A 27,740-nucleotide genomic window follows, 5' to 3' on the forward strand; every position below is an offset into this window, starting at 1 on the left:
AACTAACTCCCCTGCTGGACGGGCATGGGTCCTACAGGCTGCTCTGCTCCCCACAAGCTTCATGGGCAGCTGGTCAGGCCCAGCTCATGTGGCTTGTGTGTACTCTGGGCTGGGGAATTCACCATGACAGCCTATGAAGTGCATGGCCTTCATTAGCAGCCCAGCCCTATGGACAGTGCAGGGCCCTGAAGGTACAGGGCCCAAGGCAACCGCTTTGCTCACCTTGCCCCAAGGCCAGGCCTGGATCTGAGGTAGTGTATAGTCTAAGTCTCCAGGTAGCCCTTCAGTTCATTACCAGTACTGATGTATACCTTAGGAAGAGTCAAATTTGCATGCACCAAACAATCCTCTCAGGTTTGCACAGGTCTAAGCAAAATGTTTTTCTAATGTATATTCACTTGCATTTATTTTAAACTAAAACTCTAGTGGTCTGGGTGGATAAATCCATAGTGTTGAATGGAATTGTATGGAAATAAGGAAGGATAAGGCATTGAAAAATCTTTTCCAACATGCTGAAATGTGTTTGAGGCCAACAAAAATCTTGTCTGATGTTTGAAATTACATCATTTTCTTAATACTACAGGACTTGCTGAGTAATGATGCATTAAGATCATTGTTTATTCTTGCTGTCATACAATATAATGAGAGAGTTTGTATTCTGTCCAAGTGCTGTAACTGTCACAGACTACATGACATCTTAGCATTGTGAAACTTTCCACACCACCCCGCATTTGTGTTTGCGAACCTGCCATGGTCGTCAACCTGTCCTTAGAGCAATGCCCCTTCCTGCTGATTAACTCTTAGGCTGGGTGCAAGGAACAAACAGTAAGCACATAAGTCCCACCAACTGCCTCAAAAAAGTTGGGGAACCTCAGGGATACTGAACTATGAATAATCTGATAATTATCGTATTTTCCGGTGTGTAAGGCGACTGGGCGTATAAGACGACCCCCTAATTTTCTAGTTAAAAGATAGGTTTTTGTCTTATACTCGCTGTATAAGATTACCCCCCCTTAAGAGGCCAACCGGCAGCGCCCCAGCGCCCCTCCGCCTCCCCGGCTTTGCTTCCGGTGTCCCTGGTCTGCTGGAGACAGTCCCCAGCAGACCAGGGGCACCGGGAGCAAAGCCGAAGCGGCAGCGGGGTGCCGCGCTTCTGAGGCTTTGCTCTGGCAAAGCCTCAGAGACGCGGGACCCCGCCACGGCTGCGGCTTTGCTCCCGGTGTCCCTGGTCTACTGGGGACCGTCTCCAGCAGACCAGGGACACTGGGAGCAAAGCCTCTGAAGACGCCGGCAGCGGGGCAGCCCAGGCGTGCCTGGGCTGCCCCGCTGCCGGCATCCCCCGCGGCTTTGCTCCGCGTCTTCCTGGTCTGCAGACCAGGGAGACGCGGAGCAGCTTTTCTCACCCTGGAGTACACAGGCAGCGGGACCACGAGGTCCCGCAGTCTGTGTCCTCCGGGGCGAGAAAAGCCCCGGCCTATAAGATGACCCCCGATTTTGGGGGGATGTTTTTTAGCATAAAAAGTCGTCTTATACGCCGGAAAATACGGTACCAAACTATGTAAACTGGTGCGACCATACCTTCCCCATGGTATCGCACACCTGCATGACAATGGCCCCATTTTTTATATGTAAGTCTGTTGGCTTCCATCAGAGTGGTTTGCTGTGGACCAGCAATATTAAGTGGTTGCCAGCTCCCAGGTGGCAATGGTGACTTGCTTTTCAACAGGTAGGAGACACCACCTGGGCTGCCATCATAACTCAGAGGCCAGTTCAGCACAGATCTCCAAAAAAAGGCTGCCTTTGCCACCCTAAAATTCACTCATCACTGCTGGTCATCTCAAGTCTGCAGAATGATCCTTTCCCAGCAACTGACACTGGTTTCCCAAGCTCAGAAATGGAACTGTATTGTTCCTGTAGCAGCTCCTCTAAGTTGCTTGGGATCCTCTTCTTCATCCTTGTCCTCATCTTCCATTTTCCGCTGCTGGAGGCTCTGCTGCTGCAACCACATCATCTGCTTGGTGGTGTGGCAGATTAAGTCCAAAACCAAAGTCACCCGGCTCGAGCTCAAGTAAATCCCAGACGGCCTCTGTGCATTGGAGGTTGCACCTGTAGCCATGGGGAGCCCTGTAGGGGCTATAGTGGCTGACAGTAATTTGAAAATGGTGCTAGCCCACCCAGAAAGAGTGGAAGCATGGGGCACCCTAGGACATAAGCAAACTATTTTCCCCAAGCTTTGTTATCAGAAATGGCTGAACCATTCACCTGAAACAAACAAAAAAAAACACAAAAGAGAGAGCCTGAGGCAAACAGCTGGCATTGAAAATTCCAGCCCAAATGGTTAAATATTGGGAAAATTATAAACATATAGGCCCTATAACTACTGGGAACCTTAGAAATGCTTCATAACCTCCGCAGGCCCATGTACATTACATATGCACTGTTACTGAAGAGGAACTGCATTATCTGAAGTTCTTTGTGAAAGGAAGGGAAGAGGATTTATCATAGCACTTAAAAGAATCACTGGGGCCCAGCATTTTACATAATGTTAAAAATGCCTCTGCAGCTCTTATGTTGTGCTTGATGCAACAAAAGGTTTTGTTTAAAATTATTGACTGCTAAATAGGTTGCACAAGATAAAGGCCTCATCCTCTGTTTGTTGTCACTTCAGTAAGGAAAATGGGACCCTGATGCATGAGCTATGGGCAAGAGTTAAAATGGTGCTCAATTTCAACAGCCAAACCTCTTCTGAATATGATATCCTAGGTTATGTACCTGCTAAGGTGGGTTTAACTCCACCACCTACCAAGACTTTGGTTCTTGAAGCCTGCAATGGTCACTAAGTGCATGATTTTACCAACAAAAGAAGAAGAAGAGTAGACTTATGTGGAGGATATCAGTGGTATTCAGAAAGAAGGAATGTCTTGCCATTACAGAGTAATTATATAATTTCAAAGAATTACGGGACCTGTTTTTAGATATGTTCAGATTAAAAATGTTAACTGCTCAAAGAAAGCCAAACTTCCATTCCACCTAACCGCTTCTGCTTTTCCCTGCCTTCCCTCATTCCTTCCTTTTCTCCTTTTCCTAATTATGTATATCTTCCTCTATTTTATTACTGAAATCCCCCTCTGAAAAATGTTATGTCCTTGTAGTACTGTACAATTTTGTATTGTCTGGTCTTGCAGCTTTGACAAGTTATAAAACTGTAAAATTCTATCAGCTATCCCATGAAGTGTGTGGTATTTTGAAGCCTATCTTTTTGTATTTTATAGCCTGTTTTTTCATATAAAAATCAATACAAAGACAGAAAGATCAAGCAGCTAGTACTATTCAATATTTTAATTAACAACTTGGATGATGGAATAGAGAGTGTGTTAATAAAATTTATGGATGACGCCAACCTGAAGGGGGTTGCTAACATTTGGAGGACAGTATTACAATTCAAAATGATTTTTGCAAATTGGAGAATTGGTCTGAAATGCTTAAGATGAAAGACAGTAAAGGGAAATGTAAAGTATTACATTTAGGAAGGAAAAAAATAAAAAGTGTTAATACAAAATGGGGAATGTTGGCTAGTAACAGAACAGGGCTTTATAGTGGATCACCAATTGGATGTGAGCCAACAGTGTGATGCTGTTGTAAAAAAGGCAATTACCATTCTGGGTTGTAGTAATGGGGTGTTGTTTGTAAGGCAAGGTATGTGGCCAGTGTAGATCTTCATAAGAAGTGGAAGGCTGGGGCCTCCAGAATCACTCTTGGCATTTCAGTATTTCCAGTGGTAATCCATTGCTTGAGAAAAGAATGTGGCATGTTGGGATACCTACTTAGGGTACATCTCACTTTGCATCAACACGGCTGTGTCTAGACTGGCCAGTTTTTCCGGAAAATCAGCCACTTTTCTGGAAAAACTTGCCAGCTGTCTACACTGGCCGCTTGAATTTCCACAAAAGCACTGACGATCTCATGTAAGGTTGTCAGTGTTCTTGCGGAGATACTATGCTGCTCCCGTTCGGGCAAAAGTCCTTTTGCGCAAAACTTTTGCACAAAAGGGCCAGTGCAGACAGCTCAGATTTTTTTTCCGCAAAAAAGCCTTTATCGTGAAAATGGCGATCGGGGCTTTTTTGCAGAAAAGCGCGTCTAGATTGGCACGGACGCTTTTCCGCAAAAAGTGTTTTTGCAGAAAAGCGTCCGTGCCAATCTAGACGCTCTTTTCCAAAAATGCTTTTAATTGAAAACTTTTCCGTTAAAAGCATTTCCGGAAAATCATGCCAGTCTAGATGTAGCCCAGAAGCGCTTCTAGTGAATACATGGAACGCCAATGCAAACAGCCAAATTATGCATGAGTATAAGTGATATGTACTGTTTGGCAGCTGGACACCACCCCAACTTGCATTGACCAAAATTTGAAGTGTACATATGACTTGTCATAAAAGTGGGCCTCTTTAAGCCTGCTCCCTGCAAAGAGAAAGATTTAGTCTTAAACCATGGGTGGGAAATCTCAGGCCTGGGGGCTGGATATGGCCCCCTGTTTGTCTGGATCTGGGACCTGAGACTGAGAGCCCCCTCCATCACTGGGCAGCTTGCACTGGCACTCCAGCTCCCCCACTGCCTCACCATGGGGCTGGAGCACACAAAATCTACAAGCCTGGGCCCCTAGACTCTGGTGTGTGAGGAGAATGTGGGGCGTGTCCCTCCCCTTCCCAGTCAGCAGCCACATCAGTGAAGATTTGTTTTTCTTTTTTGTTTCTCACGTGTGTGTGGTTCTCAACTGATTTTTCTGTGGGTCAGCAGCCCCCAAGCCAAAAATGGTTCCCTACCCGTGTCTTAAACACACAGAAAGAATTCTCCAAATAAGTTTACTGAAACTGAGTCTTGTATTAGCTCTAAAAAGTGTTCATTCTTCACATTTTAAGGAGAACCTTTATGGCTGTCATGCCTGTATCAAACTGTGAATGCCATTTTATATTATGAAGACCATTTTATACTGTATGCTGAACATCTATCTAACTTACCCCTAGGCAAACCTATTGAAACACATTCCAGATAGCTGCCCTGCTTGACACCTCACTGAAGTCTGATCATGGAGAAAACATCAAGATTACAATCTGTAGCTATCCGTTTTGAATGCTTCTCGTAAGAATATAAAAACTGCCGTACTGAGTCAGTGGTCCATCTAGCCCAGTATCCTGTTTTCTGATAGAGGCCAGTTTAAGATGATTCAGAGGGATTGAACAAAACAGACACAATTATTGAGTGATCCATCCCCTGTCATCCACTCCCAGCTTCTGGCAATCAGTATCTAGGGACACCCAGAGCATGAGGTTGCCTCCTTGACCTTCTTGGCTAATAGCCATAGATGAACCTGTCTTCCATGAACTTATTTAGCTCTTTTTTGACCTTTACAACATCCCTTATGGCATCCCCTAGTTTTGCCTTTCACAACATCCCCTGCCAATGATACTAGGGAAGCAGTCATTGCAGTTCCAAAAAACATATATTTTAGAAATGTCTGTCTATCGGTCCCGCCGGGAGTCTGTTTGTTCAAGAGCTCCTCCTAAACAGTAAGAGCTAGGACCACCAAATTAGATATGCAATTTCCTCTTATCCTAGCTTAAAAGCAAGCTCAGGGCTTGACTGTGCCAAGAAAATGGGAAGTGCCAGGAATGGGATTGTTTTCCACAACATGGAAAGGGAGGGGCACAGAGAGAAGGGATGCAATACTGAGAGTGGCCACTGAGTGGTCAGTGATTGCAGGGGAGAGCCATACTGAGTGACCACGGGGGGCAGTTACACCACCAAGGGTATGTCTACACTTGCACCCTCTTTCGAGAGAGGGATGCAAATGAAGACATTCAAAAGTGCAAATGAAGCCAGGATTTAAATATCCTGTGCTACATTTGCATACTTGCATTATGGTACTATTTCGAAATAGCGCTATTTTGAAATAACAGACGCTGTTAAGACATGGTTATATCGAGAGAAAACCCTTTTCTCGAAATAACTGGTAAACCTCATTGAGGAATAAGGGTTATTTCGAGAGAAGGGTTTTCTCTCGAAATAACTGCGTCTTAACAGCATCTGTTATTTCGAAATAGCGCTATTTCGAAATAGTGCCACATCGTGAATATGCAAATGAGGAATATTTAAATCCTGGCTTCATTTGCAATTTTGACTGTCTTAATTGCATCCCTCTCTCAAAAGAGGGTGCAAGTGTAGACATACCCCAAGAGAGTGGAGAGCAGGTGTTGGGGCGCCGCTATCTTGCCTACCACCTGAATGTGTAAGTAACCCCTCTACTCCAAACCCTTAACCCGCAGCTCTTGGCTGCAGCACCAGAGAAGTTGGGAGGGGGCAGACAGAAGGCCCCTGGTGGCGGGGAGGGGGCGGCAGAAGGCCCCATCAAATGCCCTAAGCTCCTCCTCACCTTCCAGCACCCACTCTCACACTCTCCATGCCCCCAGCCTCCTGACTCCCCTCATATGCACAAGGCCCTGGCCTGACTCTTGCACCCCAGCCCACCACCCGTCCCCTGACCTGAAGGACCTGGGTAATGCCAGTTTTTTGACAAATAATATATGTAATATAAGGGCTTATATCTCCCCTAGGATGGATTCCAGCCGGCAATACAAGGACTTAGAATACAAGGACTTTCCTATGAAAGAAACTGGAAAACATTAACTGCCATAAAGTGAACTATATGACTATGTCTAGACTGGCATGATTTTCCGGAAATGCTTTTAACGGAAAAGTTTTCTATTAAAAGCATTTTCGGAAAAGAGCGTCTAGATTGGCACGGATGCTTTTCCACAACAGCACTTTTTGCGGAAAAGCATCCGTGCCAATCTAGATGCGCTTTTGCGCAAGAAAGCCCCGATCGCCATTTTCATGATTGGGGCTTTTTTGAGCAAAACAAATCTGAGCTGTCTACACTGGCCCTTTTGTGCAAAAGTTTTGCGCAAAAGGGACTTTTTCCCGAATGGGAGCAGCATAGTATTTCTGCAAAAAGCACTGATTTCTTACAGTAGGAAGTCAGTGCTTTTGCGGAAATTCAAGCGGCCAGTGTAGACAGCTGGCAAGTTTTTCCGGAAAAGTGGCTGATTTTCCGGAAAAACTGGCCAGTCTAGACACAGCCTAAATGTATCCACATGTCTTCACATGACTAAGAAAGCTGGCAAGGGAGTACAAAATATAACTGAGGACATCAGTGGCTCCCTTTGCTCTCAAAATCCATGCCTCAGTGTTATATTCTATCTAGGGAAAGCCAAAGAAAAATGAAAGAAAACAGAAGAACTCACTGGCTGGTGTGTGGGGATGGTTGTAGTTCTGAAGCCCAGTGCATGTGTGTGGACCTTGCATAACTTAATAAAAGTGTGTGCAGAGAAAGAGAGTTAGATGCTAAAGCAGTCTTCTGGGAAAGCCCTCTTTCTGCATCATCCTGTTTCCAACATACTGTTTCATTATGCGTCCATTCCTCATATATTCAGCACCAAACATTTCCAGAAATGATTTTCTTGGATCCTAACAGGTTTGCCTGGTACACTTTTCCATGCAGGTGATGTCTTGGTATATAACAAACACAGAAATTAGCAGGATGAGTAAATCCATGCAGTTTTGAGATGCTTTGAAAAAAATCAGTCTCACTCTGAAAGAGAAAGGTTAATTTAAAACAGAGCAGATTGAATGTGTAGGACACTGTAATGGAGTTGACTAGGCCCTCAGGCCCCCTGCTGGAGGTCACACCTCATCCCAGAAAAAGGCTATAGAGAGGTCCTCCAAGCTGCTTAACGTAGCAGTCAATTAGAGTCCGTAGGTCAGTATGGATGCGTCTAGACAGAACCCTTCTGTCAGAATAAGCTACGCAATTTGTGCTATGGAAATTGTGTAGCTTATTCCAAGTCTAGGTCGAAAGAGCTTATTTTGAAATTTGGTGCTATGTAGTCAGCACCAAATTTCAAAATAAGGCACTATTTTGACAAATCCCTTAACCCTCATGGAATGAAGGTTACAGGGATGCCGAAATAGCACACTTGTTATTTTGGAAAATATTGGGTGCATTTAAAGATGCAGCGTTGCTATTTCAGGATACTTCCGGTATCCCAAAATAGTGCCACAGTCTAGACGTATCTTATAAGAAGATCTGAAAGTTCTGAGTGAGCTCAGTTCCTTGCTAGAGCAGGAACAGATGGTGCACTGGGCTGGCTGCTGGGATTCCATCAGGACAAGGCCCTGAGGTAAGGGTGAAAAATTGTGCTGGAATCATGGGGAAGTGACCCAGGGAATGCTAGCAACAAAGCAGTTATTAAAAAGAACATTGTACATAGCTGCTATCTACAAGATCTCTGGACTGGGTTAGGTCCAGATCTCCCCAACCATGACTAGGGGGCAAGTGGCCTGGAAAGTGAGGCTCTCTGAGTGGAGGAACTGAATTAGAGCAACTCAGCAGTAGGGCTGGAGCCAGAGAGGTCCTGAGAGGGTGAAGATGTTGCCTTCAGGGAAGAAGCCCTGGGGGCATCGCTGTATTTCAGAGCAGAGGCAAACAGAGAGAAATATTACAAAGGGGCCCCTGTTGGACTTATCTTCTGGAAAGGAGTTGCTTTCTTTCATTTAACATACAAACTGTTTGCGACTCAGCTGAAGGGCTAAATCACCGAACAGCAGAGCGAGAGAGAGAGAGACGGCACATGCACTTGGCTCGCGAGTGCACCCCATTACAGACACATAATGAGTGAACAGGGACTGTCACATTTAACATCACATCAGCTGGTCAGCACTTGGAAGATTCCTGTAGGTCTCAATGGGCTTGGTTCTCCACCACCTTGCACACTGAGTGCGGGGTGGGTGTAAAATGCTAATAGATCAGAATGGTAGCATTGTAGACCCACTCTGCTCAGTTGTGAAGGACCACAGAAGGTGCAGGGCACTAGGAACTCAGACTCAATAACTTAGGGTGTATCTACACTACCACCCTAGTTCGAACTAGGGTGGTAATGTAGGCAACCGGAGTTGCAAATGAAGCCCGGGATTTGAACTTCTCAGGCTTCATTTGCATAAAGCCGGGTGCTGCGATTTTTAAATGTCCGCTAGTGCGGACTCCGTGCCGCGTGTAGCCGTGCAGCACGGAGTCCGCACTAGCGGACATTTAAAAATGGCGGTGCCCAGCTTTATGCAAATGAAGCCCGGGAAATTCAAATCCCGGGCTTCATTTGAACTCCGGTTGCCTACATTACCACCCTAGTTCGAACTAAGGTGGTAGTGTAGACATACCCTTAGAATGTAATGGGAATGCCAGTGTAGCTAAATCCTGCCGATATTTCTGTAGTTCTTTAGTAACATGCAAACTTTCATTGCGGAGACCATTTACAAACTGGAAACCAGCCCTCCTCTTTGCTTTTGTCTCAGCCAAATTTCTCCATATTCTTCAATTATTAGTCACAGCATGTTTTTGTTAGGAAGTCACAGGTGCTGAAATGCTACTGAGACTAGCTATATTCCAAAATTATTGACTCCCACAGATAATTTCTCTGCTTCTTATCACCTCAGCAAAGTGCCTTCTTTTCCCTGTCTGTATGTGTGCATGTGTAGAGCTGAGGAGCAGGGAATTAACTTCAGTTCTCATGGCCTCTCTTTCTCCTAGTGCAGGGAGTTCTGGACCTCCAAGCAGGGATTTCATTTGTACAGTAAAATTACAACTCATTAAATTGGCTTGGCACTGATAAATCTATTGGCAATGCTGTCTCTTCAGCTAACACCACTGAAATGAAATATACGGGAGGAGAAAAAGAAATTTGGTTTAAGGAAAGAGAATGTGTTAATAATTTTCCATGCAGTAATTGTTTTGTGTGTTTTGTTCTTTAAATACATGCACTCCTATTCCTCCCCTGATTATTATACCTTCATTGGGACACTACTGTTTTGAGTATTGTAACTGATGTTTTAATAACTGAGCTTATGTGCCTTATTTTAGCATAGTCCTTAAATGTGCCTAATTTTGAGTACATAAGTAATATCATTGACTTCAATGGGAGATGCAGGAGGCAGAGTGGGGATCTGGGCTGGAGAGGCAGAGTGGGGATCTGGGCTGGAGAGTGTGTGCAGGAGTGGGATGGGGTGTGGCGTCTGACATGGGGGGGACTTACCTAGCACAGTTTCCTGGGGGCACATATGGCTCCATGTCTCTCTCCATCTCCAGGCACCGCCCCTGCTCTTCCTATTGGCCACGATTATAGCCATTCAGAGCAGCCGGGGGGGGGGGGGGGAAGCCTTAGCTCTGCTGTTTCCCTAGCCGAAGTGAGGTGGGAGAGGGTGAGTGCCCGCACATGGAGCCGCTTCCTCCCCCAATGAGGAAAAGCCTGTATGTCGGATCTGGCCCAGCTTGCCTGACACTGGCCCATGAAGCAGAGCCAGAGTTGGTGCTCCAGTCCTGCAGGGGAGGTGGGGGCTTCAGTGTCAGTGTCAGCGCCAGCTCCCCAATGCTGTGGGGGAGCCCCAAGCCTCATGGACTAGATCCAAGCAAGCCAGAGGCTGAGTTCAGTTCCCCACCCCCACCCCACTTTACTCCTATTTTATGCTGGTGCAACTCCATTAATTTCAATGAAGTTACATCAGAAGAACTCAGACTGCCTGCTCTCAACAGCAACTCCAAACTTATCCTGCTGTGAAAAAAGCTCTACTGATGAGGGTTAACAAATCCAAACAGGCTCTTGAGTCCAAATTTGCATAGACCTGACCAGGAAAGCCACATACAGGCTTCAGAAAGAGGTACTGGAATCCAGGGGAGGCAGAACCAGGTATGTGTGTGTGTGTGTGTGTGGGGGGGATGCTAGCATCCCCCAATATTCTTATTTGTCCTCCCATTCCCCACCAGTGTTTTCTGCCCCCACAACATCTGGCAGGGTGAGAGCTGATCAGTATGTGGCTATGTTCTGAAAATGCAGGTGTGGGGCAGGGTGGGGAGAAATGAGAGCACAGCTTGGGGGAGACATGGCACTCCTCATTGGCCTGTGGCACATGAGCTCAAAGTGGCTGCTGTGGATGAGGTAGGATTCCCTGGCCCAGCCTGATCCTACCTTCCAGCCACTGCTGAGTTCTTTCGGAGACACTTGGCCTTGGGGAGGGGCAGGAACATGTGTACCAGCTGTTTGGGTGGGACAGGTGATAGGACAAGGGGACTAGCCCCTGGGTGAGATGTCAGTGCACAGGGCAACAGCCACTAGGGAACTACCTTAGGAGCAGTATTAGGAACTTCCCATGCTGGAGTCAGTCCCTCGCCACGCAGATGCTAGCTCCCTTTGCTCTCCCTCCATCCCAGCTACTAGACCAGTGGTCACCAACAAGTAGATCAGGATCTAGTGGTAGATCTTGGAGCCTTTGACAGGTGATCCTGTCTGGTTTGGCCAAGAGTCTGTCAAGTGCCAGCACTTCAGCTGCCCTCCCGCACTGCTGCGCACCTCCTGCCTTTTACGTTGGAGCTGTCTCCTCAGGAGCCTTCTGCTTTCTGTGCAGAGCAGGGCAGCGGAGGGAGAGGAGGGTGCTGAGATCAAGATGCCCACTCCCACTCTGTATCCTTTCTCCACAGAGCAGAGAGGGGACACAACAGGACTCGGGAGTGAGTTTGCTGGCTGCGTTATGGAGTGGTTCAGGGCCAAGGCAGGAGTGAGCCTGCCTTAGCCTCACTGCACCACCACCCAGGAGCCACTTGATGTAAGCAGTGCCCAGTCGGAGCCCACATCCTGAAACCCTACCCCAGTCATAAACCCCCTCCTGCGCCCAAAGCCCTGCTCTAGCCCTGAGCATCTCTGCATCCGAACTCCCTCCCAGAGCCTACACCTAGAACCCACTCCAGTAACCCACCTGTCTGCCCCAAGAGCAGCTCAGAGCCCCACTCATGCTCCAGATCCCTTAATCCAAGACCAGAGTCTGCACCCCAACCCTCTGCCCCAGCCTGGTGAAAGTGAGGGTGGGTGGGCAAGAGAGGGAGGATGGAGAGAACCGGGTGCAGGGCCTCAGAGAAGGGGCAGAAAGGAGGAGGGACAAGGGTATTTATATTAGAGGTAGATCTTGGATTGCACTTAAATTCAAAAAGTGATCTTGTGCTTTAAAAGGTTGGAGGCCACTGTACTAGACTCATGGAAACAAGTATAGTTTAGAAGCTAAGGTGCTTGACTAGAGACCTGGATTCCGTATCTAGCCTCCTGGGTTACCTTAGGCGAGTTACGTTGTTTCTATGTGGTTTCCCCATCAATAAAATGAGAATGGTGCTACTGACATACCAGTACTCTGAGGATCAACACTACTGAAGAGCTGGCTATTCTTATGAGTGAGCCAGTAACCCCTCCCCCGCACCCATGCCTTTCCCTATGGCACTGAGGAATGTGTGTGGCCCAGGGCTATCGGAAGCAGGTGTTCTAACCCCGGCAGGAATCACGCAAGAGATCTCTCGCTTGTCCTCCGCAGAGACCAAAAACCCTCCGCGTGCTGTGCCACCAACCTCATGCAGAGCCAGCCTTCGAGCTCTTCTTTCTAGTCACGCTGCTGCAGAGGATGATAGCAGACCAGCTTCAACAACAGCAGAGTCCCCAGGACAGCCTAGACCCCTCTGTACCAAAATCGCGGTGGGGTAGCAAAAGTGCCACCCGTTCGCATCGTACTGGTAAGAGGTGAAAACAACTATTCTGAGGCGGCTCATTCTACCAGTGGTTCTCAGATCATCCACCGCCAGCTACTGCTGTCCCGCTTGCGTGTCCTCTCAGGAACAGAATCGTACTACTTTGGCTAATCGGCTAATTTATTTCCGTTCTCCAAGGAAGCAGTCCTGTCAGTTCTGACCTGTGGAGTGTCGGTGTGCAAGTATTGAAGGACAGAAGACAGCATGGGCTGCAGTGCCAATTGTGTATCAATGATACACAAAACTCTTCGTGCCTTTCATACCTTGCAAAGACAACACGGCCAACCAAATAGCTCTAAACATGGTGGAAAGGGGAGCTCTCATGGGCACTGTTGAACAGATGGCTCAGACAACCCAGGAAGGCTGGAAAAGGGAAAAGCTTTGAGGAACGGGTCGGCTACACCAGCCACCTACCCCTTCAATCAAGCATATCTACACTCGAAAAGCTCTTGGGGAAAAAATCATCTTCTTTTGCAACCCATTGTGGCAGCTGCAATCGCCCACCGTATCAGGGATATTTTAGCTCGTGTAAACTGTAGGGAACTGGAGAAAAAATAATTACAGCAGCATGCCGAAAGCTTTAGAACACACACAAAAGGAAATCAGGCGCAATCTGCCTTTGCTATGTTCTGGTGACAACGTAAAATACCCCCCCCCCCCCCCCAAGAACCAAAGCAGAATAAAACCTGGCAGCACACTTCAAAGTAGAACTCAGTGATCATAGCAGAATAAGCTGAAGAATTGCATTTTCCTTCTGAACTGATCCCAGCATTTTCTACAACACATGAAGATACTATGATACATGGCATTTAGAAATGATTACATTTAGACATTAATGGGAAGTAATGGAAAGGAAATCTTCTTACAAGTGATGACCTACTTAATAAAACTGGCAAATAAGGCAACTATTGTCTTATATAAAATTTCCCATTCTTTTAAAGGCTTTATTTTCCAGAGTGGGCATAAGGAGAAATAGTTCCCTGGATTTATTAAAGCAGAACGTACATCACTCTCTTCTACTTTAAGGAACCTGAGCCTCTCTCATTTGAAATGCTTCTTTTTGCTTCATTTCCCCTTGTTATTGATAAGCTAGACTTTTGAAGTGGTTTCAATAAATGACTTCCTAATCACTAGACTTCACCGGCTTCCCAATGAACAGTGATTAAGTAGAAATATTGTATCCGTAGCTATTTCATACCTACTTTGTAGGAACATTTTAGTCTTGTTAAAAAAAATAATCAAAGAACTGCAGATCGATTGTAGTTAATTTTTCCTAGCAAACTTTTCGCTGAGCTCTGATTACCTATCAGTAGGCAGACCAGTGTGCATGCAATAACGAGAAAGTCTGTGATGCAGCAACAATGTATGTAGCCAGCCTGCTGGCATAAGGGCGGTTTTCCTGGCGAGCGTTCTTTACACACAGAGATGCACCAAAGACTCGACACTTCGCCATTCTGCGCTCCTGCACCCTTAACCTATGGCCTTGAGTTAAGAGAGATTGCTGCGTAAAGCAGGGCACAGCGTGACACTGATGAGAAACCCAGGCCCGTGCAAAGTGCTGATTGGCTCCCCGTGCCATGGGCTACAACTTGTAACACAAATACCGCTCTCCAGTTTGGGCCAGTCGCCCACAGGCTGAGCACCCTCCCGGCCAGCTGACGTCTGCTGTGAAATGCTCCGGTCCTGGCAGAGCCACCGAAGTCTGTCCCCAGCTCGAAGGAACCGGTGGCTGAAAATGAAGCGGCATCCGTCCCCCTTCCCTTTGAGCTTCGCTCTCTACTGCTTCTGTGCGCTACAGTTCAGCTCAGGTAAGACCCCAGCCCCGACACTGCCTCCTCCGTACCTAAGCCAGATGGACAAAGAATAGTCACTACAACTGGGCTAATACTGGAAGCTGAACTCATTCCTCTTCCTCACCCCTACACCCACCCACACACCCCCGTCTCCGCTTTGCCACTCGGACAGCCTGGGGTCCCTGCACACTCGGAGCTCAGCTGGTCCTAGGGTTACCATATTTGAACTTTCAAAGAAGAGGACACTCCTGAGAGGGAATGTATCTGTATCAGGATCTACCAGCTCACGGTGTATTCATGCGCTGTATACTGTATACTATATATGCTACATATACACATGAATACAACGGGAGATGGCAGATCCTGATACACATACATTCCCTCTCAGAAATGTCCTATTTTGGTGGGTCCAAACTAGGCGGGACCTGGACTCTCGCCTCAGGCTCTTCCAAGGAGCAGGAGGCTGCAGGGCTGAAGGCTGCGGATTGTTTAAGCAAAGGACGTGGCTGTCCGCTCTCAAACCCCGCAGAAGAAGGGGACCTGCGGTTCTTAAGGCTAAGCAGTTCTCCTTTGAAGTGGCAGGGCGGGAGGGGGCCGGGGAATGTGTCCCGCACCAGGATGAGACAGGAGCTGCTTGCTGAGCCTAAGAGGTGCACAGCAGGTTCTTCCAACAGTGCCCGGGGAGGGAGGTGTCTGTGGAAAGAGCAAGGGCCCCCCCGCCGCCACAGCGGGTGTCGGGCAGAGAGGAAATGGACACAGCCGTGGGACCAGTGTCCCCTCCGTTCAGCGGAGCTACCCCCAATGGCACCAGCTGTCAGTGCTAGGACTGGGCAAGAGGCCAAAGCGAGCGGGGAAACTTTGGAGGAGACAAGGCTGGAGACCGTCTCTTCTGCCGGCGCCTCTGTCCAGGGTGCTGAACTGGGATGCTCCTCTCTGCTCATCCCCGCAGCTAGGTCTGCCGAGGCAATGCACGGGGGTGGGGGGATGCTCTAGCGTTCCCCAGTGGGACGATACCTCCTTTTTTGGCGCTTTAGCAAAATTAGCAAAGCCAAGCATCCCTGCTAAGCCCTCCTGTTTTAGCCTGCGCTAGGATTTAATTGTACCCTAGTTGTTGATCGGTTATAGCTTCCACGTGCTCTTGGAGAATCCTCTCTCTGAATTTGTACTGGGGTAGCTTTTAAATGAAGGGCAGTCACCCTTCGTTGGAAATTACATTGGTGAATGCTTTATCTCAACAGGGTTTCCTCAGCCTGGCTCTCGCACTATGGATGCTCCAGACATTCCTCAAAGTGAGGTAGGGTTTCATAACATGGCAATCAACTGGAAGCATATTTTTAACACAGTGCAGGGGGCACCAGAAACAAGGCTAAATTTCCATTAGGGAATGAGAAACAGAGTACACTTGAACATTTTCCGGTTAGCCAGTGGCTAAGGAAGCATTATTAAAACTCTTTGCTCACCATGCTAACAAAACATGGACAAAAGTATGCAGTTGAAGGCTAACGGGAGGGTAGTTCAGGAGTGGGTCTAGGGGCTCACTTGTGCTTTTTGTAGATCATTGACCATACTGCAATTCTGAGAAACAAGGCTGATATCATTTATATCTGCTTTACTAAGAGAATAAGCAAGCTAATACAATGCTAAAAATAAACTACTCGTGTATTTACAATTACCCTAAATTAATTGAAATATAAGACAATGCAGTGATCAAACCTAGGGTACAGTTGAGGTTGAATTGAAAAACAATGAAATAACAACAACATGACCTGGAGGAATGTCCACTTGATCACCTCCTGATTTGCAAATATATCTAAAATGGCCCTTTGCTACCTATTTTAACAAAATATACACATTCAGTGTCAGATAGCTGAATCAGGAAATGCCTTGACAAAATATTATTAACACTAAAATATCTCTTACTAAAATACAGGTTAATATACAGTATATATCTTACCATATATTTAGCATATACACAGTACATAACTTACATATTATTTATACTACTTATATTACTTACATACTACTTATATGTATATAACTTACATATTACTTATATTACTTATATATGCAGTATATAACTTACCTTAATGTCTCTTCTTTATTTTTAAGCTAGCAATGTGTTTCAGTCAGTGGACAGAGCTATCTAATCAACCGAAGGTAAACTGACTTTATAATTTATTGAACTGACTCTACTCTTCCAGATACATTGACTATTCCATAACAATTATAATTAGCATCTGAAATGATCAATGTAAATGCCTGCTCCATCTCTTCAATGCTGTTGAATACTTAGCTGGAATGATGCAAGTGGTTCTGCTGACTTATGTTCTATTTTCCCATCAATCTAATTTCACTAAATGATGCTAAGAATTTGTTTTGTATGTAGCATATGAGTATACTGACCTAATTCATTTGCTATCAACTTTTCCCAGATATAAAAATTACATAATATTTTATATCTGGTAGCTCCACTAAGCTCCACTCTGGTATAATGCCTTTGGCTTCAGTAGAATTATTCTTGATTTAAATTTGTGAAATGAAAATCAGGCTTCTTACCATAAAAATTATGTACAAAATATACTATAAAATGGATCTATGTTTTAAAAAAATCTATTTATCTTTTAGATCTCCGGTAAAGTAATGGATCTTTGTAATGCTATTTTTAATGACATGCAGATAGATGAGGTAAGGTCTAATGATTTTCTTTCCTTGAAGAAAATCTTTCTCAATATTTTGTCTAACCTAATAGAGTTTGACTATCATCATTATCTTTACTAGGAAAACAATGAGGACATGTATAAAAGAGTAAGTATTTCTTCATCTTAGTAATATATGCATATAATTTCAGCTCTTAGATTTGATAAGATTATATTCTAAAATTGCTCTTTTTATGCAGTTTTTATTTCACTACTCAAGAGTTCAAGAACCAGCATATCCACTTAAACCTGGGGTCAGTATTTTAACAAAATCATCACTTTTGCGTAGAATAAGTATGTGAGCAAGATGTTTACTAAGTCTGATTCAGCAGTGTACTTAAGCATATGCCTAACTTTCAGCAAGTGAGTAGACTCATTGATTTCAGTGCTTAAGTACCTTGCTTAATCATCTATAAAGGCTTAAGCCTGTGAGATATTGAGGCTCTTAGCTCATGTTGAATACAGCCAGCCAGGAGGGCCCCAAAGCAATGGTAGAATATTGGTGGGTGGGTGTGGGCAACAACAGTGCCCTTCGGGCCACGGCTTGCTTTTCATCCCATTCCCTGGACATTAAGGGAATGAGGGGGAAATACTTGTATTGCATGCATGCCTCTCACACCTTGCTGGTGAGCTCCTTTTACCAACCATGTGTGAGAGGCAACCATGGAATGCAAGTACTTTCCCCTCACTCTCTTAGGCTATGTCTACACTGGAGTGATCTTGCGCCAGAGCTGTGCAAATGAGGCTAAGTGTGGAATATTGCCGAGCCTCATTTGCATCTATAATGAGCCGCCATTTTTGCGGAAGAGGCTCTTGCGCCAGAAGGAGCTGTCTACACTGCCCCTTCTTGTGCAAGAAAAACCCTCTTGCGCAATGCCGCTACGCTGATTATTTTCAGGAATAATGGCATTGTGCAAGAGGGTTTTTCTTGCACAAGAAGCGGCAGTGTAGACAGCTCCTTCTGGCGCAAGAGCCTCTTCCGCAAAAATGGTGGTTCATTATATATGCAAATGAAGCTCGGAGATATTCCATGCTTAACCTCATTTGCATAGCTCTGGTGCAAGATTGCACCAGTGTAGACATAGCCTTAGTGTCTGGGGAATGAAATGAAAAGCAAGCCATGTTCCGGAGTGCACGGCTGCTGCCCTTCTCTCCCTCCCTCCCTCCCGAAATGGCATCCTTGCCCCAAAGCCATTTTTTCCTATTGTACCTTTTTAGTTAATGCTAGCTTTCAAGAGCTTTACCCACCAAAATTACAGAACTCTTTGAACCCCCCTTTATATCTGAATGGCTTTAGTCTGAAAACGATAATGTACCGTGATTCTAAAGTTTCAAACAATCAGTTTATTCAGGTCATGTACAATGACTTTAAAATAATTACAGGAAGGATTTTTAAAAGGTGCTTTTCTAGCTTTTCTATACTTTGTCAGTTTCTTTAGTTTCTAATTCTGAATGCATTTTAAAAAATTGAATAAAAAGCATTAAAATATTTACATTGAGTTCTAATATACAGCCTCACCCCCAAAAAATACAAAATAAAAACCAAGCAAATGTCTTCTAGATCTTGGCTGTGAATATATTTAATACGTTAGCTAAACCACAAACCCACAAAATGCTGATTGCAGGTTTTCCACCACAATCAGCTAAAAATTACACCTTTTATCCAGCTTCACATGCCTATTTTGACATGAATCTCCCTATCTCTGGCCCACTTGAATTTTCCCCAATACCTTGGGAACTCTGGGCTAAATTCAACCTTAACATAAAAAAAAATTCTTATTGAGTAGATCCTCCTCTTAGATGGCCTTATACATTTGTGGGACGTGTGGATTAGAATTTGCTTAAAACATTAAGATTACATTTTAAAACGGGCTATGACATCTTTGCCCCACTGATGTCAATAGCAGAATGCCCAAGATTTCTCCCAAAGTGTGCAACAATTCTTCAAGTTACTTAAAGAACTGGCTAGAGAATTTAATTTCTTCCTCCAATCTTTGTATAAGCTTTACATCTGGGGTTTTCAAAGGAGCCTGGAGCAGTAAGCACCCAAATCTCATTGAATTTAGGTCTTTATCTCAACTAGACTACTTTGAAATTTTCAATCTATGATCATTACAGAGCTTGGGTTTTGCAATGATTCTGCATTAAAATAAATTAATATGTATTGTAAATGTCGGTTTCTGAAGTGCCAGACTATCAACAATTTTTAGTCAGTGACTATGTTTGAATGTTTTGTGTCTAATTGATCATCTTAGTACAAAACTAGTGTTCATGATATCTCTTTGTTGTAGTCTTCCCCTGTGCATCCTTTAATGCGCCTTGCTTCAAAGCTCTCTGAGAGAAGAATGAAAAGATTCCTTGATCCAGTATGCATTTGTTTCTTCCATCGTATTTTATGGAACTAAAATTTCAGTTGTTTTATAAATCATTGTCTCCATATTGGAACCATGAGCATCTAGCAAAGGGAAGTCCTCTTGCTTTATATTCTGTCTGGGCTCTCCTCTTTCCTTCTCTATGCTTTCATTTTAAAATTTAAGTTCCTTCCCTTCCCTTTTCAAACTTTACTCTTCTTCCCCCCCCCTTTACTGTCAGTTCCCCATTTTCTGGCCCCTCTCCATCTTCTTTATTTTTATATCTTTACTTTCATCTTCCATTTTACGTACATATTTAAAACATATCCCTGATAGCTAAATCCAATCCCTGGTGTAGCTATTGCTGCCACTGATCTCTCCTGATATTACTAAACGAGCCTTTTTCATTTAAGGACCATTTAAAGTCCAGTCAAAGTCAGCGGGGCTGTAAAAGGGTTGTCCTTGCAGATCAGATTGAAAGATCAGAGGCTTTATTGACACAAGGCTTGATCTTGAACGGCAGAACTTGCAGTGACTTCAGTGATGCAAGTGTGGTCACAGCATGGGCTGGGTTTAGAAGCAGCAACCCAGATTGGATTTAAAATATCAGTGGAAATCTTAAAGATGGGGAACCAACCACATTTCAACAAGATCACAGAAGTCAATATTATTCTGAAACCTGGTGAATATTGTTCCTTATACTCCTTTCAGTTCAAGCATTGCATGATTCTCAAGAGCATGAGTGTTTAATTTGCATTTCAGTGACAACAATATATTTTACATTGAAATCGGTTAAAGAGATACTTACTACACAGACAGCAAATTTTGATTTCCTGCTAGATTCTCTGTAACAATCTGATTTGTGTTTAACATTCTCACTTCCAAAAATGGATTGGAGCAATGTACTTAAAACCAGTACTAGAAGATTAATATGCAAAACCAAGGAAATGAACACCTCATGAACAGATGGATATGTTGAAACTGATATGTGCTATCACCTTACAGGAATCACAAATTGCTGCTGCAGAGTTTACAAAGAAGGTATGTTAATTTAATTTAGACTAAAATAAAAATCTGAGACCACAGTTATTCTGAACTAGCTCACCTGCTGCTTCCAAGAGATAATCAACCACTACTAAAGCAGCCTACAAGACATTTTCTAAAGTCCATGTAACATCATATTTAATTGTGGTATTCTAATATATTTCCAGCCAACGAAATGGATAGTTCTTGACAATGCCTACTGGGTATTAATGTTTAATCAGTAGTTCAGGTGAATGGGCATTGGGAACGATCAGCATCTAGTTATTTGCATACTGCTTGAAAGGCTCCTTGAATTATTGACGACAACAACTCTGACAATGACACAAAGACTTGTCAATATATCCATACTATAATTGAAATATATTTTGTTAATGGTTGTGTGTCTTATTTTACAGGACAGTGCTGGTACCATGGGACGGCCTTTTTTTCTTTTCAGGGTATCTGATTTGTCTTTTTCTTTATACAGTTCTGAATTATAAGCAATTTCACATTGGCATAGAAAACAACATAAAGCTATTTATATCTAAAAATATTAAACTATTTGCAGCTAAAAAATGTTCCTGGTATTCTGTAGATGCTGCAGTCTAAAGTCATTGCTTGACAAGCTTAGGGAGTTAATGTTGTGCTTTGTTAGAATAAAAGGTGTAAAAACTGTGAAGTCCTGTTCAGTAATGGATTAAAACTTTGTTGTACAAGGATGACCCTTAAAATATTACCTCTTGAAATGTTCCACTTAGGCTATGTCTACACTATTAGTTTTCTTGGACGAAAATATGCAAATGAGGGACTCATTTGCATGAGTCATGATCTCATTTGCATATTTTCAGCTGATCCGTTTTTGTGCTGGGGTTTATGTGCATCGGTATACCTCCTTGTGGAAAAAGGGAGTTTTGCACAAAAAGAAAACATCCACACTGCTTGTTTTCGCACAAAAACCCCAGCGCAAAAACAGAGCAGCTGAAAATATGCAAATGAGATTACGACTCATGCAAATGAGTCACTCATTTGCATATTTTTTGCCAAGAAAACTCATAGTGTAGACGTAGCCTTCGAGAGAGGAGTTGTGGTGGAAAAGGTTTATTTTCTTTTACATAAATATTAGTACTGCACTAACCAAATGATCTGATAATCACATTCAGTGAATACAGCCAAAAAAAAAATGGAACGTATGAAAAATCATCTGTGGTTTATTTCCCCCCTCACTGTGACTGTTGGATCATTGCCCAAAGTAAGAATGCTGCAGACACTGTTCTAACCCAAATTCAGCCAGTGATGCACTATGTGGACATGGGCAAAATTATTTTCACATGCTCCCCACCAACAGAGGAAGAGGAATCAAGTAAAAATAGGCCCTGACAGGTAAGCAGGGCCCTGAGTTAGGAGGATACTTAAACATGTGCCTAACTTTTAAACATGTCTGTCATCCAAGTGATTTCAGTGGAATGACTCATGTGCTTAGAGTTAGTCAGAGGGCTTTGTATTTTGTTGAATTGGAGCTAAGGTGCCGAATGAAAAATAAGTCAGATCTGTCAGCTGTCGGTCCAGAGATTGAATGAACAGACCCTAGGTTGCATACTCCATACATAAGTCCTATTTCCACTCCATACCGGTTATCCACTTGTGGTAAATTTGGCATATAATTTTATGATTTTTCCTAAACGTACCATTTTCTGCAGTGTTTGCTTGTCTGATCTCTGTACCTCAATATTATTTAATTACATTTTCAGCCTAGAAATGGAAGAACTATTGAAGATGGTGGTGAATAGGACTCTGAAAGGTGATTTTAAAAGGCTTCATTCTATTTTCTTAATAAATAATCTTTGAGACGGAAGGTGTTATTGAGAAATAATTTCTTGCACATGTAATCCCTCTCACTGCTAGTTGCTCTGCATAGGGAGAGGAATCTGTCTGCACAGAGCCACTTGAAAGATCAGGGGTGTTGTGTGCACTATCAACAAGCTAATGAAGTTAATGTATTTTATGAAGTGTGAGCATTAAGAACTTTTATGCTCTTTCAAAGTGGTAATACAAGCATAACAATTTTTTGCTATTTCCCTGTTCCAAACTTAGAAATACTATTATTTACACAGCACTCAAAGGATGCGTCTACACTGCACTGTAACTTGAAATAAAATATGCAATTTGAGCTATGCAAATTGCATATCTTATTTCAATGCTATTTTGAAATACCTTATTTTGTCATTTGGTGCAGTCTACACAGCGCAAAATTTCAAAATAAAGCGCTATTCCCAAACTCCCCTTAAGCCTTGTAGAATGAGGTTTACAGGCACATTGGAATAGCAAGCCCAAAATAATGGGCTTGCTGTGAAGATGCGGGATAGCTATTTTGGGGTACCCAGTATCCCAAACTAGTGTTTCAATGTAGATGTACCCTAAAGCATGTGAAGTGCTCCACAGAGAAAAATACTAAGACAAGATTTCTGCCCTGTAATGCTTGCAATCAAAAGCCACCTGAACCTAGATCAGAACCCACTAATGCTGATCCTTGCACTCTGATGGAATCTCACTGACATCAGGATTGGGACCTAATTTTAGATGACTAACAACAAACAACAGAAGGTAGATGGGTGGGGGTATGTCTACACTACCACCCTAATTCGAACTAGGGCGGTTAATGTAGGCAACCGAAGTTGCAAATGAAGCCCGGGATTTAAATATCCCGGGCTTCATTTGCATCTTGCCAGCGCCGCCATTTTTAAAGCCCCGGTAGTTCGGACTCCGTGCCCGCGGCTACATGCGGCACGGAGTAGGTAGTTCGGATTAGGCTTTCTAATCCAAACTACTGGTACACCTCATTCCATGAGGAGTAACGGTAGTTCGGAGTAGAGAGCCTAATCCGAACTACCTACTCCGTGCCGCGTGTAGCCGCGGGCACGGAGTCCGAACTACCGGGGCTTTAAAAATGGCGGCGCCCGGCAAGATGCAAATGAAGCCCGGGATATTTAAATCCCGGGCTTCATTTGCAACTTTGGTTGCCTACATTAACCGCCCTAGTTCGAATTAGGGTGGTAATGTAGACATATCCTGGGTGAAGTAAGACAATGGGCTATAATAGCACATGATGGCTCAGCTTCAGTGTGTGCGCTTCTTGATAGTTGTGTTAAAGTCATTTACATTTTAATGGTAAGTTAAGTATATATTAATCTATAAAGGAAACCTCATACTCTTTCTACCATCCCCATCCTCTCTCAACCTTTCTGAACTTTTCAAAAAAAGAGGTCACTATTTTCTGTTTGTGACATCTGTTTTCACTGCAACTGGTAATGCTGGTTGAAGGAGAGGATGGTGACTAGAATGACAGCGAAAAAAAATCTACAAAATATACTTTTGGTATTAAACGTTTAAGAAAGAAACAAGCCACGGATCCAGTAGCTGATGAATGGAGAGATATGGAATGAACTTTTTGGCAACATATTTCTAACTGTGGTTAGCTTAAACATGTTCTTAAACACTTTGAATGTAATTCACCCTCCACCATGGCCAACAGAAGGTCTGTGGCAACAAATAAGTCCCATTCCCATGTTATTGTATCAACTAAAGTGTGACTTATTGTTGTGCCTGAGTTTTACTCACTGAGTCTTCTAAAGGCTCAGCTGAATGGACTGCAAGATAAACACTGTGCTCCCCAGTCTTCAAGAAGAAGGCCTCTTAGAGGGAGGTAGACCTTGGTGATGAAGGGAAAAAATGTAGGGAGGAAAGATTTATAGTATGGGTGAAAGACCTCATAAGTTCAGATAATCATTGTGGACTTTGGATAGTTATTCAAACCTTTTGAGATTCATCCACTACTATTTGCAGAGGCTAACATTTTGTACCATTAGTTTTGGGATGGAACTGACACACAGGACTGAATTTTTACATTACATCAATTACAAAGCTCAACACAAAGTATAGTCCTAACATCTGCTAATTTCTTTCAGAATTCCATGTAATGTGAAGTTCATGGGTTGACTTGAAGATGATTTATACAAAGAAAAAATCCCACTGGACTATTTGTCTATTGTTTTAAGTGACTAATTTGACTAGAATATACTGTCCCGTAATAAATTACAGTATTAATTACTTTGTACTTCTTTAATTTTTTCATTGTAAAGTTACCCATGCACACTTGTGGTCACTCTTTATTGTTACATTCCTTTGTCTGGCTCCAAAGCAGAGTTCTTTATTTACAGGAAACCAATAACATCTATTAAGGTAATATGACGAAGAACCATTCTCAAAATGTTATCTCTATCTTTTTTTTTATATAGCATGACTTCTGTTAGGATTATACATGATCGACATGCCCTTTGTATGACAATGCAGTGTGTTTTTACTTAGAGTTTGAGTACACATTGCTCTACCCCAAACAGCACAACAGGACATCATTTTCATGACTGAATTATCTTCTGCAAAATAAGAACAAAAGGCTGAATCATGAAGACCGATTGGTTCAAATCAGCTACTTTGAGTGACACTGATTTATGACAATTGTTACTAACTGACTCTATCTGACCAAACAATTTGCCAAAAGTGGTAACTCTGGTCTACCTTTTCCACCCTTCCCCTAGTAGGCAACATAAAGAATAAATAAGAAGCCAAATTCTGAGATGTGCTTGTCACTGTGCCTCAGTGGGTCACAGCTGAGAATACCAGATTCAGGACAAACAGCTGAGAAATGGGGCAGACTCACCCCAAACTGGTGGTTATTTGATCATTAGATTATACTAAGCTAGTAACAAGAGTAAACTTCTGTCTCAGTTAACAAGAAATCAGAGATACTGTCCTCTTAGGCATCCTAGTCCTTTTCTCACCACCCAGACACTGGTCTCTATGATAAGCAGTTTCTGAAAACAAATACAGGGTCCTTCTAATCCCAAGAGATCAGCCACATAGCCAGGTCACTGTATAATGTGGGGGTTGTATAGCCAGATATTACCCAATAATCACATTGATGCCAATCATGTAGTAATTAAAATCTAAAGGTTTAATAATAACAACAACATGAAAGAAGAGAGAGAGAAATGAAGCCATGTTAGTGTGGTGTAGCTGAAACAAAAAACAGGACTATGTAGCACTTTAAAGACTAACAAGATGGTTTATTAGGTGATGAGCTTTCGTGGGCCAGACCCACTTTGATCTGAGGAAGTGGGTCTGGCCCACGAAAGCTCATCACCTAATAAATCATCTTCTTAGTCTTTAAAGTCTACATAGTCCTGTTTTTTGTTTCATGCAAGAAGAGAGTTATACATGGCTAATATATCATATACATACAAATAAATTGAAAAGTTCTTATTTCAGGTGTGTCAGTGATGAAATAGACTGCAGGCATATAAAGTCTTTCTGGTACCATCCAAAATATTGGAAGGTCCTCAGGTCATAGTTCAAATTCCTCCTTTTAGTTGTAAATCCATAGTCCAGAGAATCAGGGCAGGAAAGAGACAAAATGGAGCTCTCTCAGAGGCCTTTTCTATCCTCTGCCATGTGCCAGGAAATTTATTAACTCTGGAAAGTTATTGGCCTAAGATGGAGTCCAGGGTCACATGAGTATATTACATGTCCTCACATTCTTTGATGACAAACAGGGGCAGCCACTTCCCATATTCTTACTGCAGGGTCCAAAGGAAGAGCTACCTAGAGAGTTGATTCTTCTTAATGACCCATTAAGCATGAATAGCCCATTCACAACGGGCTGGCAAGATGAGCTGTAAACTACCTTGTTCCTGAGGTAACATCTACATTTGAGATACAGATACATAGCCAGTATTCATAACTTCTGACGCAGTGATAATACAGGAATAACCAGAATAATCATTCTGGAGAAAATGTAACATTTTCATAGACACTTTACATGATATGCTTCAGATAAGATTGTTGCAATGGCAGAACAATGATACAAAGGGTCATTCTCAGAACATCTGAATGGTCTGCTGAAGTCATGAGTTTTTGTTTTTGTTTTCTTTTTGTTTTGTTTTTTGTCTGGCCAGCAGCCTGTGGCATTTGTCCCCTGGAAAATAGAACTAGAATTCAGAGGGACTAAACAAAACTAAATTAATTGGATACATAATATTAAAATACAGGAACAGTTTTGATCATAGCATATAAGTACTTTCATGGGGAGAAACTTTCAGGTAACAGAAAGCTTTTTAATAGAGCAGAGAAAGATATGACAAGAACAAACATCTAGAAATTGAAGCCTCATTAAAAATAAGACTCACATTTGTAATGGTGAGGATGATTAACCATTGGAACAAACTACCAAAGGAAGTGGTGGTTTCCCCATCTCTTCATGTCTTCAGTCCTTGCTTTTCTGAAAAAAACCCAACACTTTAGCCAAACTCAAATTATTGGGCTTAATACAGGAGTAATTGGATGACGCTCTCTGACCTATATTGTGCATGACATCAGATTAGAGGACCTAATGATTCCGTCAGGCCCTAAATCAGACTGATTGTTGACAAGTGCATGCTGCCACGCTCAGGTGTCACTTGTCAGAATGAAAATTTTAAAAGCAGAAGGAAGACTCACCTCTGCATGTTCCCAGGTAGCTCTGAGTTGTGTTTCAATCTTGCAGAGTCATTCCTTCCAGGCACCCTGGAAAGGAAGGAGAAGTCTGACAGCCTTCTTCTGGAAGACAGCAGCCTTTGCCTAGGACAAAGGAAGGTTTTACTTTGAATATTATTTGCAGCAGTTCTGTTACACCAACATGCAACAGTCATGGTCTCTGCAGAAATGTTCATAGAGAAACAACGACATGACCGTGATCTCCCATTGGTGCTACAACCGTGTATTTCCATTGGGAGTTGCTCCAAATTTGCAGCACCTCAGTGAAGGCAGAATCAGGCCCATATCTTAAATGGATGGAAGAAAGTCAAGAGTAAAAAGGAAGTACATTTAGTACAGCTGAATCCCTCCCTGAGCTGCAGAATCCATGAGTAAGGAAGTTTTGTAGCAACTAAGCCAAAGTAATTGGATCTCAGATGAGTTAGTAAATGGGTCGTGCTAATTCCACTGGACTAGATCAGAAAAGGGAAAAACAAAATGTGAAATAAGCAAAAACAAAGCTCACAGATGGGGGTGAGGGGGACAGTGATGTATGCCAGATGCTTAATTATTCCTTGACAGAGTCATAAATAAACCACATTAGTCTTCTCCAGGAGCAGCATGTACCAATCTCAATTTACTTGGCTGG

At 43.3% G+C, this 27,740-nt stretch overlaps 1 protein-coding gene and 1 long non-coding RNA gene across 2 annotated transcripts in view; one reads left to right on the forward strand and one right to left on the reverse strand.

Moving 5' to 3' along the window:
• NMS (neuromedin S) overlaps positions 1–25,507 on the forward strand; it is a 34,814-nt gene extending 9,307 nt beyond the window's left edge. Inside the window, exons 3-13 of the mRNA XM_075917050.1 lie at positions 14,279–14,472; positions 15,696–15,751; positions 16,567–16,614; positions 17,083–17,142; positions 17,236–17,262; positions 17,354–17,407; positions 19,445–19,519; positions 20,510–20,545; positions 20,944–20,985; positions 22,276–22,325; positions 24,490–25,507. Of these exons, the coding sequence (XP_075773165.1) occupies positions 14,337–14,472; positions 15,696–15,751; positions 16,567–16,614; positions 17,083–17,142; positions 17,236–17,262; positions 17,354–17,407; positions 19,445–19,519; positions 20,510–20,545; positions 20,944–20,985; positions 22,276–22,314 (573 nt within the window). The 5' untranslated portion in view covers positions 14,279–14,336 and the 3' untranslated portion in view covers positions 22,315–22,325; positions 24,490–25,507. The remainder of the gene's footprint in view (positions 1–14,278; positions 14,473–15,695; positions 15,752–16,566; positions 16,615–17,082; positions 17,143–17,235; positions 17,263–17,353; positions 17,408–19,444; positions 19,520–20,509; positions 20,546–20,943; positions 20,986–22,275; positions 22,326–24,489) is intronic.
• Positions 25,508–26,491: 984 nt separating this feature from the next.
• Positions 26,492–27,270, reverse strand: LOC142827038 (uncharacterized). Its single transcript, XR_012901407.1, has 3 exons — positions 27,077–27,270; positions 26,767–26,858; positions 26,492–26,555 (listed from the first exon to the last, which is right to left on the reverse strand). It is a non-coding gene; the product is annotated as an uncharacterized LOC142827038 (long non-coding RNA).
• Between the last annotated feature and the right edge of the window lie 470 nt (positions 27,271–27,740).

The sequence above is a fragment of the Pelodiscus sinensis genome, chromosome 1, assembly GCF_049634645.1.
Source record: "Pelodiscus sinensis isolate JC-2024 chromosome 1, ASM4963464v1, whole genome shotgun sequence".
Classification (NCBI taxonomy): Eukaryota; Metazoa; Chordata; order Testudines; family Trionychidae; genus Pelodiscus; species Pelodiscus sinensis.